The 16,100-nt window shown below is 56.2% G+C and overlaps 3 protein-coding genes across 3 annotated transcripts; 2 read left to right on the top strand and 1 right to left on the bottom strand.

Annotated features, from left to right (window-relative positions):
• Positions 1–529: 529 nt before the first annotated feature.
• On the top strand, positions 530–3,009 carry BXZ73DRAFT_98482 (fimbrin; the record flags this gene model as incomplete). Its single annotated transcript, XM_048027699.1, has 9 exons — positions 530–606; positions 671–824; positions 892–1,035; positions 1,187–1,659; positions 1,710–1,836; positions 1,888–2,459; positions 2,514–2,773; positions 2,826–2,911; positions 2,965–3,009. The coding sequence occupies 9 exons, from the start codon at positions 530–532 to the stop codon at positions 3,007–3,009; spliced, it is 1,938 nt and encodes a 645-aa protein (XP_047880984.1).
• A 515-nt stretch (positions 3,010–3,524) lies between these two features.
• On the top strand, positions 3,525–4,613 carry BXZ73DRAFT_75219 (dienelactone hydrolase endo-1,3,1,4-beta-D-glucanase; the record flags this gene model as incomplete). Its single annotated transcript, XM_048022176.1, has 6 exons — positions 3,525–3,558; positions 3,625–3,651; positions 3,722–3,843; positions 3,905–4,228; positions 4,296–4,475; positions 4,530–4,613. 6 exons carry the CDS (start codon positions 3,525–3,527, stop codon positions 4,611–4,613), a joined length of 771 nt encoding a protein of 256 aa, XP_047880983.1.
• Positions 4,614–5,149: 536 nt separating this feature from the next.
• On the bottom strand, positions 5,150–5,546 carry BXZ73DRAFT_98480 (uncharacterized protein; the record flags this gene model as incomplete). Its single annotated transcript, XM_048027698.1, has 3 exons — positions 5,150–5,175; positions 5,252–5,312; positions 5,376–5,546. 3 exons carry the CDS (start codon positions 5,544–5,546, stop codon positions 5,150–5,152), a joined length of 258 nt encoding a protein of 85 aa, XP_047880982.1.
• Between the last annotated feature and the right edge of the window lie 10,554 nt (positions 5,547–16,100).

Here is a 16,100-nt window from a genome sequence, read left to right as displayed (position 1 = left end):
AAGCACTAGAACATGACTGCCGTGAGTGTGAGTCATTGTAATACAGTCATCATTGCTATACGTGACGGGCGCTGACCTCGCTCGTGAGGACGATACGCTGAGTTTTCCTGCCAAGAAAGCATCGAGCCATAAAAAGCGCTGCACGCGACATCGCCCAAGCGGAGAACAGCAGCATATACGCACTCACCAGGCTTGGCACGTCGGCGCGCCCGCAGTGCTTAGCTTCGACTCATCCATGATGAACGCATGGGCGGGGCTCCAACAGAGTGCTCCGAGTCGGCCTCCACACCGAGAAACAGCGCAGCGCAGTCCGTGAAACAAGAGGGCGATGCAGCTGCGCAGGCGCAGTGGGTAGAGGTAAGTTTTGGGCGCCGCGCTTACAGAGTGTGCAGGGCGACGGGTCCGCGCGCCGCCGCATATATCCGGCAACGACGTCAGTGGGCGCGGCCACACCCGCCACCAACCTCACCCTCATCTCCATTCTCTTCCCCCTCCCCCACGTACCCCACCGCTCCCCTCGCCATTTGCCATGGAGGCCCTCAGATTGCGCAAGAAGTACCCGGAGGTGTCGCAGGATGAGATGTTCGACCTCATCAGCCGCTTCAAGTACGTCCCCTTCCCGTGCCCCCTCGGCAAGATTGCGACGCCGATCTGAGCTCCTCGCGCACAGTGCGATCACGACGGACAGCCCAGGACGCGTGGACAAGCAGACGGTGCTCCAGTCTCTGCAAGCGAACGGAGAGTCTTATGATCGCGCACGAGAAGTCCTGAAGCACGTTTCCGTCGACTCGAGTGGGAAGGTAGAGCTTGAGGATTGGGTAGAGGTGCGCCCTACATACTTCAGATCCAAGCATATCAGCTGATCTTGGGACTGCCTCAACCTGCGTATAGCTCAACGTGAAGCTTCGCAGTCAAGCGAAGGAGTCGATCCTCCCCTCACGAGCCGGAAAGGTTACAATGCAAGGCTCAAATGCGAATGTCAGCCACACCATCAACGAGGAAGAGAAGTCCGAGTTCGCAAATCACATTAATTCGGTGAGTCTATATCTTGAAGTCCGACGCAGGCGCGTGTGTCAACCGTGTACACTTGCCGATCGCATGGGAAGGAAGCTTGGAAGTTGTGCTGCTTGGCTGTCTATCTTCACGGAATGGACAACAGCGACATGAATGCTGATAATATATTTAGGTTTTGGAAGGAGATGCAGACCTCGCAGGAAGGATTCCCATTCCTACCAACACCATGCAGCTCTTCGACGAGTGTCGAGACGGTCTCGTTCTGTGCAAGCTGATCAATGACTCGGTCCCTGACACAATCGATTCTCGTGTACTGAACAAGCCGACTGCGAGGAAGCCACTGAATGCCTTCCAAATGACTGAGAACAACAACATTGTCATCACCTCGGCCAAGGCCATTGGATGCTCGGTCGTCAACATCGGTTCCGCGGATATTGCGGAGGGACGTGAGCATCTTATCCTCGGTCTCATCTGGCAAGTCATCCGTCGCGGTTTGTTGGCCCAAGTCGACATCAAACTTCATCCCGAGCTGTATCGCTTGTGCGAGGAAGGCGAGACGATCGAGGACCTGCTTCGCTTGACGCCTGACCAGATTCTCCTGCGATGGTTCAACTACCACTTGAAGGCAGCGGGTTGGAAACGGAGGTACGCTCCAGATATTCCACGCGATCTCCTTTACTCATTTGCATTGCCAGAGTGAACAACTTCAGTCGAGATGTCTCCGACGGAGAGAACTACACCGTGCTTTTGCATCAGCTTGTGCCCGACAAATGTTCCACCGCCCCCCTACAGACTCGGGACATCCGTCAGCGCGCCGAGCAGGTGAGTTCAGCCCGCGTAATTGATACTGTCACGCCTGAAATACCATGACAGGTTCTACAAAACGCAGATGCCATCGGTTGCAAGAAGTATCTTACGCCCGCCTCCCTCGTTTCTGGCAACCCGCGCCTCAATCTTGCCTTCGTTGCGAACCTGTTCAACAACTACCCCGGCCTCGAGCCCCTGGATGAACAAGAGGCGAAGGACTACGGCGTGGTCGAGGACTTCGACGCCGAAGGCGAACGCGAGGCGCGCGTGTTCACCCTCTGGCTCAACTCACTCGGTGTCGAGCCGTCCGTATTCAACCTGTTCGAGAATCTACGCGACGGTGTCGTCATCCTCCAGGCGTTCGATAAGATCATGCCCGGGTCCGTCGTCTGGCGACGCGTGTCCAAGCCGAAGGCAGGTGCAGGGCCGGAGCCGGTGTATGCAGACGGAGAGGAGGCCGAAGAGATAGGGGTGACGCCGAACATGTCAAAGCTGTCGCGCTTCAAGCAGGTGGAGAACTGCAACTACGTCGTTGACCTGGGCAAGCAGAGTGGTATGAGTCTCGTTGGCATTCAGGGATCGGACATCGTCGATGGCAGCAAGACACTTGTGCTCGGCCTCGTTTGGCAGCTTATGAGGTGAGTACGGCAATGGGTTGATATCCTGCATATACTGAGCCGTATCGTCTGCAGGAAAAACATCACGCAGACTCTTACTTCACTATCTGGCAAGGGACGCCCAATCACCGACACGGAGATCCTTAAATGGGCCAACGCCACGGCCGCCAAGGCAAAACCAGGCGTCCGTCCGGCGCGCTCGTTCAAGGACCCGTCTCTCTCCACGGGTATCTTCTTCCTTGACTTGCTTGAGGCACTCCGTCCTGGTATCGTCGACCAATCTATGGTCATCAATGTCAGCGAGTCCGGAGATTACGAAGAGCGCAGACAGAATGGTAAGTAAAGATGTCGCTGGACAAAAACATCTAGACTGACCCTTTCCTGCAGCCAAACTTGCCATCTCGATCGCGCGTAAGATGAACGCGCTGATCTTCCTTGTACCCGAGGATATCGTCGACGTCCGCCCTCGCCTCGTACGTTCATGCTACTGCAAGCTACCAGACGTGATGCTGACACCTTTCCGCAGCTCATGACCTTCGTCGGCTCTCTTATGGCTATCGAGCACCAGTAAATGTGATGCTTACGGACTGTTTCGTGGATGAAGTGCTGCCCGTCGGACTTTCGGAAGAAACGACCTGCTGCGCCTGTTGCAATTTGAAGATGGAAGCTTTTGAACGAAGGAACAGCGTTGGGATGTTGTACGAGTCGAGTAGGACAGCAGTGATGTATCCATTACGAATTCATTGCTACGATCGCTGACGGACGCATGAGAGCCCCCAAAAAGGCCGTCGGCTTATCGGCCGAAAGTCCTCCGACTCCGGAGCTCGCGGTGGGTCCTCGCGGGAACCACCCAATCGCCGTCCACTCGCCGGCTGTGGACATCCCGTGCCCCACCACCCACTCCGCTCGTCCCTCGCGGGATGTTTCTGACAGCCCGAATAGTACAAAATATACCAAAATAGGCACATGACCGTGAGGACTCCCCGGATATAAAGGCAAAGGGCCCATCTCCTTTTTTCTCACTCAAGATCTTCTTCCTTCGTACCAACTTCTGGCACTCGACTCACCCATCTCACAAGAAGGAACATGTCGGGACCCATGTGCGACGATTGCTTCATTGGTATGTGTGATGCGTGCAATACCGCCGCATGATGCCATTCGACCCTGTATTTACGCGCTTGTGCAGGTGTCCGCCACGAAGGTGAACCAGAGGGTGCGTGTTCATGAGCCGTCTGGACTGTCTTTGTGGAAAAACTCACAGCAATAATCAACCTTCCACCCAGGCAAGATCGACCAGATCAGCGGCGTCGAGTGCTACGTCGGAACACCCGCCGGCGATCACGACAAGGCGAAAGTTGTGCTCTTCCTATCAGACGTCTTCGGGATCCCTCTCGTCAACAACAAGGTCCACCTCTCGATCCCTCGCGCGCGCGTCTCAAGCTCACCTCGCGCACGCTCCTCTGCAGCTCCTCGTCGACGACTTCGCGCGCAACGGCTACCGCGCCGTCATGCCCGACCTCTTCCAGGGCGAGGCCCTCCCCGAGAACTTCATGTCTCTGCCCCCCGGCTCCTTCGACCGCGAAGGCTGGGTGGGCCGCCACGGGCCGGAGAGCTGGACGTCCGCGCTCGACGGCGTCGTCGCCGCGCTCAAGGCCGAGGGCGTCACTTGGATCGCCACGACCGGGTACTGCTTCGGCGCGCCGCCGGCGTGGCACCTCGCGCTCAAGGGGGACGCGCAGGTCACCGTCGTGTCCCACCCGTCGCGCTTGCGCAACCCTGAAGACCTCGAGGTACGCCTTCCTCAGTTGGCTCGGTGCCAGACGCGAAGCACGGATGTCACTGATGGGGACGCGGCAGGAGTACGCACAGAAGGCAAAGGCGCCGCTGCTCATCAACAGCTGCGAGGAGGACAGTAGCTTCCCGGCCGAGGCGCAAGCGAAGGCGGACGAGATTCTCGGGAACGGCCGGTTCGCGCCCGGCTACGAGCGCACGTACTGGCCGGGGTGCAAGCACGGCTTTGCGGTCCGCGGGGATATGGTCGGTGTCCTGTGCTGCAGATCACCGGCTTGCTTTCTAATACGTCGGTCTCAGAGCAAACCCCAGGTTAAGGCAGGAAAGGAAGGGTCGTTTGAAGCGACTGTGAAATTCCTCAACAAGTACAAGGGCCTCCCTTGAACGTTCCTGGAGGGAAATACAATGTATATTACAAGCCGTAGATGCCGACATATGGAAGTCCCTTCCTGGCGACCTCGCATACCGACAGACAGTGACTGCTTGTTTCAGATTCAGCACAAACAAAATGTAGACGGAGCTTGGATTTTTGCCGGCACTTAAATCGGCTGTAATGCTCCTTCACAATATGGTTGTCACGTGGGTACCTACATTGACCCGACCACCACATAAGTCTGTTCTGATGTGCTAACGTTTGTTCGTCCAATGGCCGAAACCTCGAGCTAATGTACTCTACAGCTTCCAGGACGCGAACCCGTCCCAGAAGGGCGTGTCGCATGTGGGTGGAGGTGGTCGCGGAGGAGGGGCAGGAAGGCCCGACGGACGAGTGCTTTCGCCAGCCTTGTGTCGACGACTCTCCACTTGCATCGATCCAAACTCGCAAACGTGCTGAACAGAATACGGAGACGATATAATTACAACACGTTGTACAAATATGTTATGCTACATCCATGCATTGTGTTCATCGTCGCATCGCACGTCTAGTGCACACCGGGAAGACCGTGACCTAAGGCACGCAAGCACCCCCGGTCAGCCATGTCGCTCCAACAGAGGGGTGAAAACTCGCAAAACTGAGAACACACCTTCCTTCTTCGAGAACTGGTTGTTCGCAAAGTCCCCGACCTTGTCCGCGTTCCGATCGCTCTGCGCCGAAACCGTCAGCCTCTCCTCGAGCGCACGCTGCAGAGCCAGAAAAACGCGACGCACGACGTTGACGCCGAGCTTCTTGCCCGCGGCGGCGATGCCCTTGTCGAGCCAGTCCTTCTTCTCGCCCGTCTGCTGCATGCCGCCCCCAGAGGTCGTGCCCATGCCAGCACTGTTGTTCGCGCCGCTCTGGCCGGAGACCGCGCCGCTCAGCTTGTTCAGGAGGTCGGACATCGTGTGCAGTGAGGAGAGGTAAAGAGTTGCGTAGTAAAGCTGGGTGCGTTGGTGGTTGTGTGTGAGGGAAATTGTGCGGTTCGTGCCCCTCTCTCGGCGGACTGTGCGGGCATATAAGCACCAAGCGCATGACGTTTTGTTTGTTTGTTTATTTCCTGTTTAACGCCCTGGAGGGCCGAGCCCTATGGTAGGCGATACGTACAAGTCTATCTAGCGGGGAATGAAATGCGTATACGGGACGGAAGACGTGTCGGCACGGGGGCCGGGGTGGCCAGAGGGGTCTAGCCGTTGCACAGTCGAAACGGGGTGAGTGGGTAGCGAAGGGGGCAGTGGGTGCGGATGCGAGAGTGGGGGTGAGTGCCGGAGGGTACCATACATGACCTCCGCTCCGCCCGCCCAGGTTCGCCAGCTTCCTCCGCGGCCTCTGAGCGCCGGGGGAGTGCCTACTCCGAGTCGTGTGTTTTGGCCTCTGGAGCGAGGCGGCCGTGGCCTCGCGGGTGGTGGTGGTGGGGGAGTATGGGGTGGGAGTGGGAGGAGGGGAGACGACCGAGCGGCAGGGTGGGTGCGGGGGAGTAGAGTGAAGGAGGGAGGGCGGAGGTGGGAGATGGGAGAATTAGGACGGGCGGCCGGGATGGGCAGGAGGAATCGGTTCAGTGTAGTGTAGGGGTGCCGACGCAGTATCATACATTGTGGAAGGGAGCAATTTGCACTTCGTGCACCGCGCAGCTTGCTGGATGGGAGTTCCCTCAACTCCGGTCGCCGGACGGCTCGTCCGCCACCTATTCACTTTCGCATGCGTTGCCCAAGCGCTGCGGGTGGTCGTACGAGCCCGGACGGACTCCGTCTCGGGATCCCTGTCTTCGTGCGGGTATTTCGCTGTGCGTGTGCTCTACTCCGTTGTTGTACACTAATCAGCGTGGTCGGTAGGAGGGGAGGGGGGGGAGGACGGGGTAGCTGTCTGCTCGACGGGAGATATCGTCCGCATGGTGTCTAACGTGCAGTTCCGGCTCGCGGCGGGCGGGCTGTGCGCGCGTCGGGGGAGGTACGCCGTTGTTGTCGTGTCGGTGGAGGGGGTTGCCGAGGGGGTTGTGCGCGCTGGCGTGTTCGACGGCTTGCAGGCGCTGCGGGTGGTCGTGGGGCAGGGGTGGAGTCTTCGGGGTTGGTGAGAGCCCCAAACGTCTGCCGGAGGCGTTCCGTCGCGTCGATGTACGCAAAAAGCTGTGGGAGCGCTTCGGCGCTGTTCAGTAGGTGCTCGAGTTTCCCTCCCTTACGCCCTAGCTTCATGTGAATATGCGCCATGCGCTCGCGCGAGTATGCGGGGCAGCGGAGGAGGAAGTGTATTACCGTTTCGGCCCCCACTCCGCACGCCGGGCATATATCTGTGTCTGCGCGTCGTATGCGGTGGAGATGGGCGTGGAGGGGGACGTGGCCCGTGCGGAGCTGGATGAGGAGACTTGCTTGTCGGCGCGAGAGTGGTGCAATGAGGTCAAGAAACGACTTGGAGGGTAGTGAGGGGTCGATTTGGTTGATCTTGGGGTATCGAGGCGATATGCTCCAGCCCTTCTTGGCTTCCGTCTGCAGGAGGGTGAGGTGTGTCGCGCGGAGCGCGGCCGCGCAGGCGGGGAGTGCCTTGTTAAGGCAGGCAGGGAGTCTCTTCGGGTTGCTGACATCGCCCGCTGCTGCGCGCTTCGCGTGTTCATCTGCAAGCTCGTTCCCTGCGATGCCAAGGTGGCCCGGTACCCAGCGAAGTGTTGTTGGTTTGGCATTGGGGTGCTTCGCGGACGTCTTGCGGAGCTCTGCATGGATGTGGTCAGTGAGGTAGTGCCCCGATTTCGGCTTCCTGGATTGAGTTGCGCGTATTGCTGCTTGGTTGTCGAGCGCGATAGAGGGGCGGCCGGGTAGCTGGGCTTCTTGGCGTACCATGTGTACCCCCATCACTATCCCGCTCGTCTCCGCGTTGCAGACGTGGTGGGATGTCGCGGGGCCTAGGCGGTAGCGGAGGATTTTTGGTCGTCTGGGGTTCCCTGGTCTTACTAGTACCGCTGCTGCTCCGACCTTTCCGTCGATTACTGACCCGTCAGTATAGATTTTCAATCCTGTCTTACGCTCCCATTGCTCGTCTTCGAGCTCCGCTTCATCCTTCGATCCCGCGATGCTGATGCGTGTACGAGGGCGCCACGCTGGGTGGTTGCGGACCGGCAGGATGGTTTCTGTAGCTGCGGGGTTTAGCGTGGCACCATATGCACGGAACATTGTGTGGAGGGCGGAGTGATGTCGTTTCGGGGTGAGCTTGCTGGCCCGCGCGATGTGGGGATGGAGTGGATGGGACTTGGGTAGAGTGCACAGTCGAACTGCTGCTCGGTGGCAGAGCTTGTCGACGAGGAGGCGGAAGGGTAGGAGTCCGGCGTGAACCTCCATCACGTCCGTCGCGGTATTGCGCATCGCTCCGGTGATGAGTAGCAGTGCCTGGCGTTGCAGAGTGGCCAGCTTTCTGACTGCGCCAACGGAGCCTCGTACCCTGCTGCCGTCGCGTCCTTGTCGATCGGGGAGGAGGAAGGTGTCAGCTGCATAGAGGGCGGTCGGGATTGCCACTGCTAGGTAGAGCCTCTTCATCACTGTGGGTGCCGCTCCGTGTCGTACACCTGCCAGTCGCCGGATAGCTGCGATACAGGCAGCGCCCTTGGCGAGGGCGTAGGCGACATGCTGGTGGAAGCGGAGCTGTCGGTCGAGGAGGACTCCGAGGAATCGGCATACCGCTTGCGCAGGGATGACGTGTTCTTCAAGCTCGAGCGCGGGGCCAAGTTCCTTGATTTTCCTTGCACAGTTGAGGAGTGCGAATTTGTCTACTGAGAACTCGGAGTGGTGTAGTCGTGACCACTCGAAACCCCCGCCCTTCTTTGTCATGAAGTGTCGGAGCATGTTGTGTGTCTGCTCAAAAGTGTCAGCCGTCGCGATTACTGCCACGTCGTCCATGGACCCGACTGCCGTGAGCCGGGTTGTGGGGTCTGCCGCGTCGAGCAAGTCCGAGTTGTAGAAAGCGTAAAGGATAACCGAGAGCGGGCACCCTTGGTCGATCCCACTGTGAATGTCGAAAGCGGGGGTGGAGTAGTCATCGTACTTGAGTGTCGTGCGCCGGCCGGTGAGCTTGTCACGCAGCCAGTCGGTGATTACCTGTGGGACACCTCGCATGCGCATGTTGTGGAAGAGCCGCTCTGGCGTGGCTGCCGGAAAGGCGGATTTGATGTCGAGGAATAGAATGGATGCGACCTTGCGTCCCCTCCACGCGTCTTTGACGAGTTTCGTGACCAGGTGGATGGAGTCCGACGTCGTGCGGCCCGGGCGGCCGCCAAACTGGTAGTTAGCTAGCAGGGAGTGCTTCTCCGCTTGGTAGACCAACGTGTCCGCAACACAGCGAGAGAGGATTTTGGACATACAGCTCAGCAGTGCGATGGGGCGGTACGCCTTTGCAATCGCGTAGTCCGGACGGCCCGGTTTGCGGAGGACTATCGTGTCCGACTCCTTCCAGCGGGGCGGGTAGTAGTGTAGTGTGAAGGTGGCTCGGAAGAGGCGTCCCAGGTGCGGGGTCAGTGTGTTGGCGCAGTAGCGGTAAACTTCGTTTGGGAGCTGGTCTGGGCCCGGCGCCTTGTGCATGCGGAGGTCTCCAATCGCTGCAGCGATCTGTCTGTCAGAGGGTGGCTTGAAGGTGAACGAAGGGGTGGGGTAGTCGAAGTCGTCGGGGAGGTTTGGGAGGTCCCCCGGTGGCAGGAAGAATGCGTCGTATAAGATCTTGCCTTTGTCAGCGTTCGTGGTAGCGGTTCTCTTCGCGCCCGTGGCGTCCATGGTGACCAGTGGTGGGATCCGAGTTGCTCCGCCGTCTGTCGGGCCCTTCTTGAGGAACCGGTGTGCTGTCCAGAGCGTTGTACGGTCCAGTGAGTCGAGGTATGAGTTCCAGCAGTCTCTCTTCGCTGCTTCTATCGCATCATTGTACCGGTTGCGTGCTCTCTTGTAGATCCTGTGTGATGGGTGGTCTGGTGTGCCTCTGTTAGCGTGGTGATCTCGCCATAGGCTCTGCGTGTGTCTTCGCTTCTTCGCTAGCTCCTCGGACCACCAGCGTTTGGCGAACGGGATTGGCTTACGGATGGGTACTGCGTGCTCTACAGCTGCAGTAAGTGCTGCCATGATGCGGTCGAGCACCTGCTCAAACTCCTCCCGTGAGGCGATGGGGGTGTCCGTGTCTATGTCCTGCAGTGCGTCAGTTACGATCTGGTTGAACTCTTCCCAGTCGACCGCCTGGAAGTCTCTCCGCTCCGGGGGGTTTCGCGCGAGGAGCGCGAAGTCGATGTGTGTGCTAACAGGGAAGTGGTCAGTCTTCACCGGACGTAGGTCCGGGTGTGTTTCGCAGCGCAGAACTGCCTCCGCGAGCGCATCTGACACGAAGACGTTATCGGGCCGGGTGAGATTCTTCGAGTTGTGAGCCTGTAGTGTCGGGACGCCTGCTTCGAGGACCATCTCCATGCCGCATCCGAGAGTGTAGTTGATCAGCGTCTCAGCTTTGCGCAGCGATCGTTGATCGAAAAGGTGGTGGTTGCGGGCTTCGTCCCAGATCGGGTGGTGCCTGTTGAAGTCGCCAAGCCAGATAGCGTGATGTTGGCAGTCTTCGAGGTGGTCTGTCGTCCCTGTGAGTTGTTGCAGCACCGCAGCCGCCTTGTGAAGGGCGTCGTCGTCTTCCTGGTCGATGTAGAGGTTGAATAAGTGAAGTCTTTGGTTGGCTCTCTGGAGGGTGACGGCTGTGACGTCCGGAGAGCTGACCGGGATGGCTGTCCATCCGTCTGTAAGTAGATGCGTGTTGATTAGTATTACAGAGCGTGATCGCCCCTGGCCGTCTGTATGGTGATTAGTAGGGTATATCGGGGACCAGTACCCGGTGGCCCGAGTGTTACGTTTGGCGTCCAGCCAAGGTTCTTGTAAGGCGATGATATCGATGTTGCGTGGGTCTGTCGTGTTCAGGACTTCCACCTCAGCGCATGCCGACAGAATACCCTGCCACTGGCGTTCATATCAATGACAACATACACCGCTACTGGCGTTCGGATAAGCTCATATGAGTGGGCGCTCTATACCTGCTACTACCGTCTATATGTACCACATAGCCACACATATGAGTGCCCTCACACCCTGCCACCTATACATATTATAAAAGTGGCTGCTTATATGAGTGCATCAGTGTCTTTCCCTCATATGAACTTTGTAGCGCCTTGCCACTCATATGAGCTCGTCCCCTCATATGAGCTCGGCGCTCGCCCCCCTCATATGAGCTTGCCCCCCTCATATGAGCTTGCCCCCTCATATGAGCTTGCCCCCTCATATGAGCTCATCGGCGTCTCACCCCTCATATGAGCTTATTAATATCCCACCCTTAATATGAATGCACCAGCATTCCACAGCTCCCATTAGCACATCTGGGAACTGGCATACTCTATTGCATGCCTGTGTTTCTTTGCATGTATAGGTGCACCCATGCCAGAGCAATTCTTCAGCTTATCATATCACTGAGACACAGGAACTGTACTCTGAAAGGACAGGAAACTGCACCAGCTGTGCAACCGAAACAGACAGAATGGGTGCCCATTAGTTCCATTTTTATTCACACAATGCGCAAAGAGAGAGCAAGAAACCCATGATAGAAAGTGCAAGGCTCAAGCCGATCTCCGCAATCGGCAATTGACTCCCCCCGGGGGTCACCTCCGGGCCGGTAATTGACTCCCCCCGGGGGTCGATCTCCGAGTTTTTGATCACCTGTGTATCTCCGAGTTTTTGACCACCTGTGTACCTCCAACTTTTTGATTGCCTGTGTATATTGTCAGCCTTCATTACCAGACTGCCTGTATCTATTACCGAGTTTTTGGACATCTGTGTGTATTACTGCTTTCATTGCCGAGTTTTTGATTGCTGGTGCCTGTTACCGGTCCTCATTACCAACTTTTTGACTGCCTCAATCCATCACTGAGTCTTTGTTCGCCTCCAGCCTTTGACACCGAGTTTTTTATCACTGATATTGGTAATATTAGATGAGTTAGTATGCCTGTACTAAACACCCTCTCCCTAGGAAGTCACCCTTCACAGCTGCATGTGTTGATGGAAATTGACCAAGCTGTTTGCTGGATCAGGTAGTAGCATGCAAGAGCTGTGGGTGTGCAAATCTGGAGGGCAGTAGCTGCAAAAGTGAGGGAGTAATGGGGTATGATATTCTGAAATGACATACCAAACACAGACATGGGATGAGAGTGTATCACATCCCAGACACCTAGATATATTCACAGAGGATGATTTAAATGCAATGCAGGAGAGAGCGCACAGAAATCAGGATTTCTGATGAAGATACAAGATATGTGTGGAAAGTGGAAGTTCTGAGAAAACACAACATGCATAAGTTCATGTGCAGACATTATATCAACAGGCTATTTGCTGCATCACAATTGAGTACTATTGGGGTGCTCAGATCGGAATTTGCAAGCTTATCGGTGATGAGATGCATATGGGGCACCATATGTCATTATTTCATGACATACAGTATCCTGACACAGCATATGCTCCGATTAGAATGCAAAAACATGGAATAGAACGGGGTATAACATAGCTATCCAACGCAGAAAAGACCTTGAAGAACGGTTGAGAATCAGTGGAGATGTGCAAGGTGAGCCAGAAGTGTGGTTTATGCTGAATGTACTCTGACCTCGCTTTTCACTGCAACCACACTTCTGGCTCACCTTGCACATCTCCACTGATTCTCAACCGTTCTTCAAGGTCTTTTCTGCGTTGGATAGCTATGTTATACCCCGTTCTATTCCATGTTTTTGCATTCTAATCGGAGCATATGCTGTGTCAGGATACTGTATGTCATGAAATAATGACATATGGTGCCCCATATGCATCTCATCACCGATAAGCTTGCAAATTCCGATCTGAGCACCCCAATAGTACTCAATTGTGATGCAGCAAATAGCCTGTTGATATAATGTCTGCACATGAACTTATGCATGTTGTGTTTTCTCAGAACTTCCACTTTCCACACATATCTTGTATCTTCATCAGAAATCCTGATTTCTGTGCGCTCTCTCCTGCATTGCATTTAAATCATCCTCTGTGAATATATCTAGGTGTCTGGGATGTGATACACTCTCATCCCATGTCTGTGTTTGGTATGTCATTTCAGAATATCATACCCCATTACTCCCTCACTTTTGCAGCTACTGCCCTCCAGATTTGCACACCCACAGCTCTTGCATGCTACTACCTGATCCAGCAAACAGCTTGGTCAATTTCCATCAACACATGCAGCTGTGAAGGGTGACTTCCTAGGGAGAGGGTGTTTAGTACAGGCATACTAACTCATCTAATATTACCAATATCAGTGATAAAAAACTCGGTGTCAAAGGCTGGAGGCGAACAAAGACTCAGTGATGGATTGAGGCAGTCAAAAAGTTGGTAATGAGGACCGGTAACAGGCACCAGCAATCAAAAACTCGGCAATGAAAGCAGTAATACACACAGATGTCCAAAAACTCGGTAATAGATACAGGCAGTCTGGTAATGAAGGCTGACAATATACACAGGCAATCAAAAAGTTGGAGGTACACAGGTGGTCAAAAACTCGGAGATACACAGGTGATCAAAAACTCGGAGATCGACCCCCGGGGGGAGTCAATTACCGGCCCGGAGGTGACCCCCGGGGGGAGTCAATTGCCGATTGCGGAGATCGGCTTGAGCCTTGCACTTTCTATCATGGGTTTCTTGCTCTCTCTTTGCGCATTGTGTGAATAAAAATGGAACTAATGGGCACCCATTCTGTCTGTTTCGGTTGCACAGCTGGTGCAGTTTCCTGTCCTTTCAGAGTACAGTTCCTGTGTCTCAGTGATATGATAAGCTGAAGAATTGCTCTGGCATGGGTGCACCTATACATGCAAAGAAACACAGGCATGCAATAGAGTATGCCAGTTCCCAGATGTGCTAATGGGAGCTGTGGAATGCTGGTGCATTCATATTAAGGGTGGGATATTAATAAGCTCATATGAGGGGTGAGACGCCGATGAGCTCATATGAGGGGGCAAGCTCATATGAGGGGGCAAGCTCATATGAGGGGGGCAAGCTCATATGAGGGGGGCGAGCGCCGAGCTCATATGAGGGGACGAGCTCATATGAGTGGCAAGGCGCTACAAAGTTCATATGAGGGAAAGACACTGATGCACTCATATAAGCAGCCACTTTTATAATATGTATAGGTGGCAGGGTGTGAGGGCACTCATATGTGTGGCTATGTGGTACATATAGACGGTAGTAGCAGGTATAGAGCGCCCACTCATATGAGCTTATCCGAACGCCAGTAGCGGTGTATGTTGTCATTGATATGAACGCCAGTGGCAGGGTATTCTGGCGCCACCCAGTGTCCACCTGGGCTTTGATGGATTTGTTGACGTTCTGTTGCCAGATTCGCAGGGTGGGGCATGTCGTGGTTTCAGATGGCATTGGCGAGGTCGAAAGTGGTGGGGTGTTCCTCCGGCGTGTTGGTGAGCTGCGTGTTGTCAGTGATTTCGCCTTCCTCAGTTACTGCTGCCTCCGGTGCGTGGCGGGCACCGAACTGCAGTTGTGTCTGCCGGAAGATGGCGGCGAGTTTGGGCGGTGCGGGCTGCCGATGCTGTCGGGGCTGCGACCCATAGTTCAAGGGAGGGCCGTGTCCAATCCAGCCCGCTTCTCCTTGGCCGAGCGGTGTGGCATTAGCTCCCGAGAGCTTGTGTGACTGAGGCGGCTTAGGGTGAGCCGATTTAGGGCGGCCGGGTGCGTGTATCTGTCCTTTGTAACGCTCCGCTGGTGACTGGATCCCCTCCGGATAGTCGGACGCCTTCTCCCATGAGGTGGGGTCTGACGTGAGGTAGTACCTGTAACTTGCAGCTCCGGCTCGCGCAGACTTGAGTCGGGTTTGTTCCCTGAAGACCGGGCAGGCCTTGCTCCATGCCGGGTGATTCTTGTCGGCGTAGCCCTCCCGTTCGCAGTTGGCGCAGCTGTGGGCAAAGCGGTCCTTCGTCGGGACTGGGCAGCAGTCGGTGCGGTGTGGCTGCGCGCATGTGGCGCACGTGTCGTGGATGTCGGGGCATGTTTGGGCGAGGTGGAAGGGTGAGTACCTCTGGCATTTCGCGCAGCGGATGGGATCGGGGGCGTCCTTGCGGACCTCTACTCTCTTGCTGTCAAGGGTGAGTCCCTTCCGTATCATCTCGTTCGCCACCGCCGCTGAGCGCGCCGCCAGCAGAAGGTGCGCCGTGTGTTGCTCCGGGTGCCGCTTGTCAACGGCTTTGATCCACCTTACGTCCAGTAGAGATCCCATCTCGAGGCCGTTCTCTCTTTCTATGGCCCCCTTTGCCGCATCCCCCTGCGTGTCTAGCGTGATCGGGGCATATTCCGCAACCACCTTGAACGGACGCGGGGTGATTCTCGCCCCAACCGTCAGGTATTTCGCGAAAACGGGTCCCTGTGTTCCAAACTCGTCTTCCAGCCATCTCGCCTGCTCTGCTGTCTCGAACTCGAGGGCGACACCCCCTTTCTTCAGGTACGACACCGCAACCACCTTGGGTGGAGTATCCCCTGGTGGGGGGTCCATTGGGCCAGCCTCGTCCACCGCTTTCTCCAACGCCAGCTTCGCCTTCTCCACCATCACCTTCTCTGTGATCCGCATCCCCGCCTGGTCATTGCACGAAACTCCGTCTATCCAGACTTCTCTTTCTCTGCGTGTGGCCCTGTCCAACGCCCTCCTCAGCTCCGGGGCAGGCACGTCCTTCACCGTCGCGGTCGACGCGTTTGCCGCTGCCCGCTTGATCACCGTCGCGAAGGACGGGTCTGCTAGGGCTTCCAATGCGGGTGTAAGGTCTCCCTGCATCTGGGAGCCGCCGATACCTCCGCTCTCCTCCACTCTCTCCTTCACCATCCTCCACGTCTCATTCATCTTCTCTATAGCCGTCTCGCACGCCTCCACCGACTTCGCGTGGACATCATCCACCTTCTTCGACACCTTTTTCAAGATCCGGTTCGCGATAGTAGCACTCACCGTTTCCTCAGCCATTGCTTGCGATAGAAACGCCATAGCTGCGATGACCTTGATGAGTTCGTTTGCGGGTTTCGGTGGTGCGAGCGCGATGGATGCTAAGCCCCGTGTGAACTGTTCCGGGGAAGGGCCGGCATGGGCATCCCACTCGAGTTGGTACTTGGTGAGAGTCTCTCTCATGGCTTCTGCGTCGGGTACCACGCCCTTTAGGGCTTCTAGGACTTGCTCGTCGGAGAGCTGGTCGAGGTCGTCGGCCGTGTACGTTTTAGCTTTCGGGCGGGCGCTTCCTGACATGTTACAGGTTACTGGTGGCGACGCCGTCGCCCCTGCCACTTGCTTGGGGGCATATTAGCTGGGGGTACTTTACTTGCACGAGAAAGAAGTTTAGTTAAGCTTTTAGAGTGGTGGCTCCGCACGATCGCTGTCCGCTCCGAGTGACAGCAATGCGTGGGAAAGTTCCGGAT

The sequence above is a fragment of the Epithele typhae genome, assembly GCF_022376455.1.
Source record: "Epithele typhae strain CBS 203.58 chromosome Unknown BXZ73scaffold_7, whole genome shotgun sequence".
NCBI lineage: Eukaryota > Fungi > Basidiomycota > Agaricomycetes > Polyporales > Epitheliaceae > Epithele > Epithele typhae.
The sequence above is the reverse complement of the archived record's forward strand: the minus strand, read 5'-3'. Positions and strand labels throughout refer to the sequence as shown.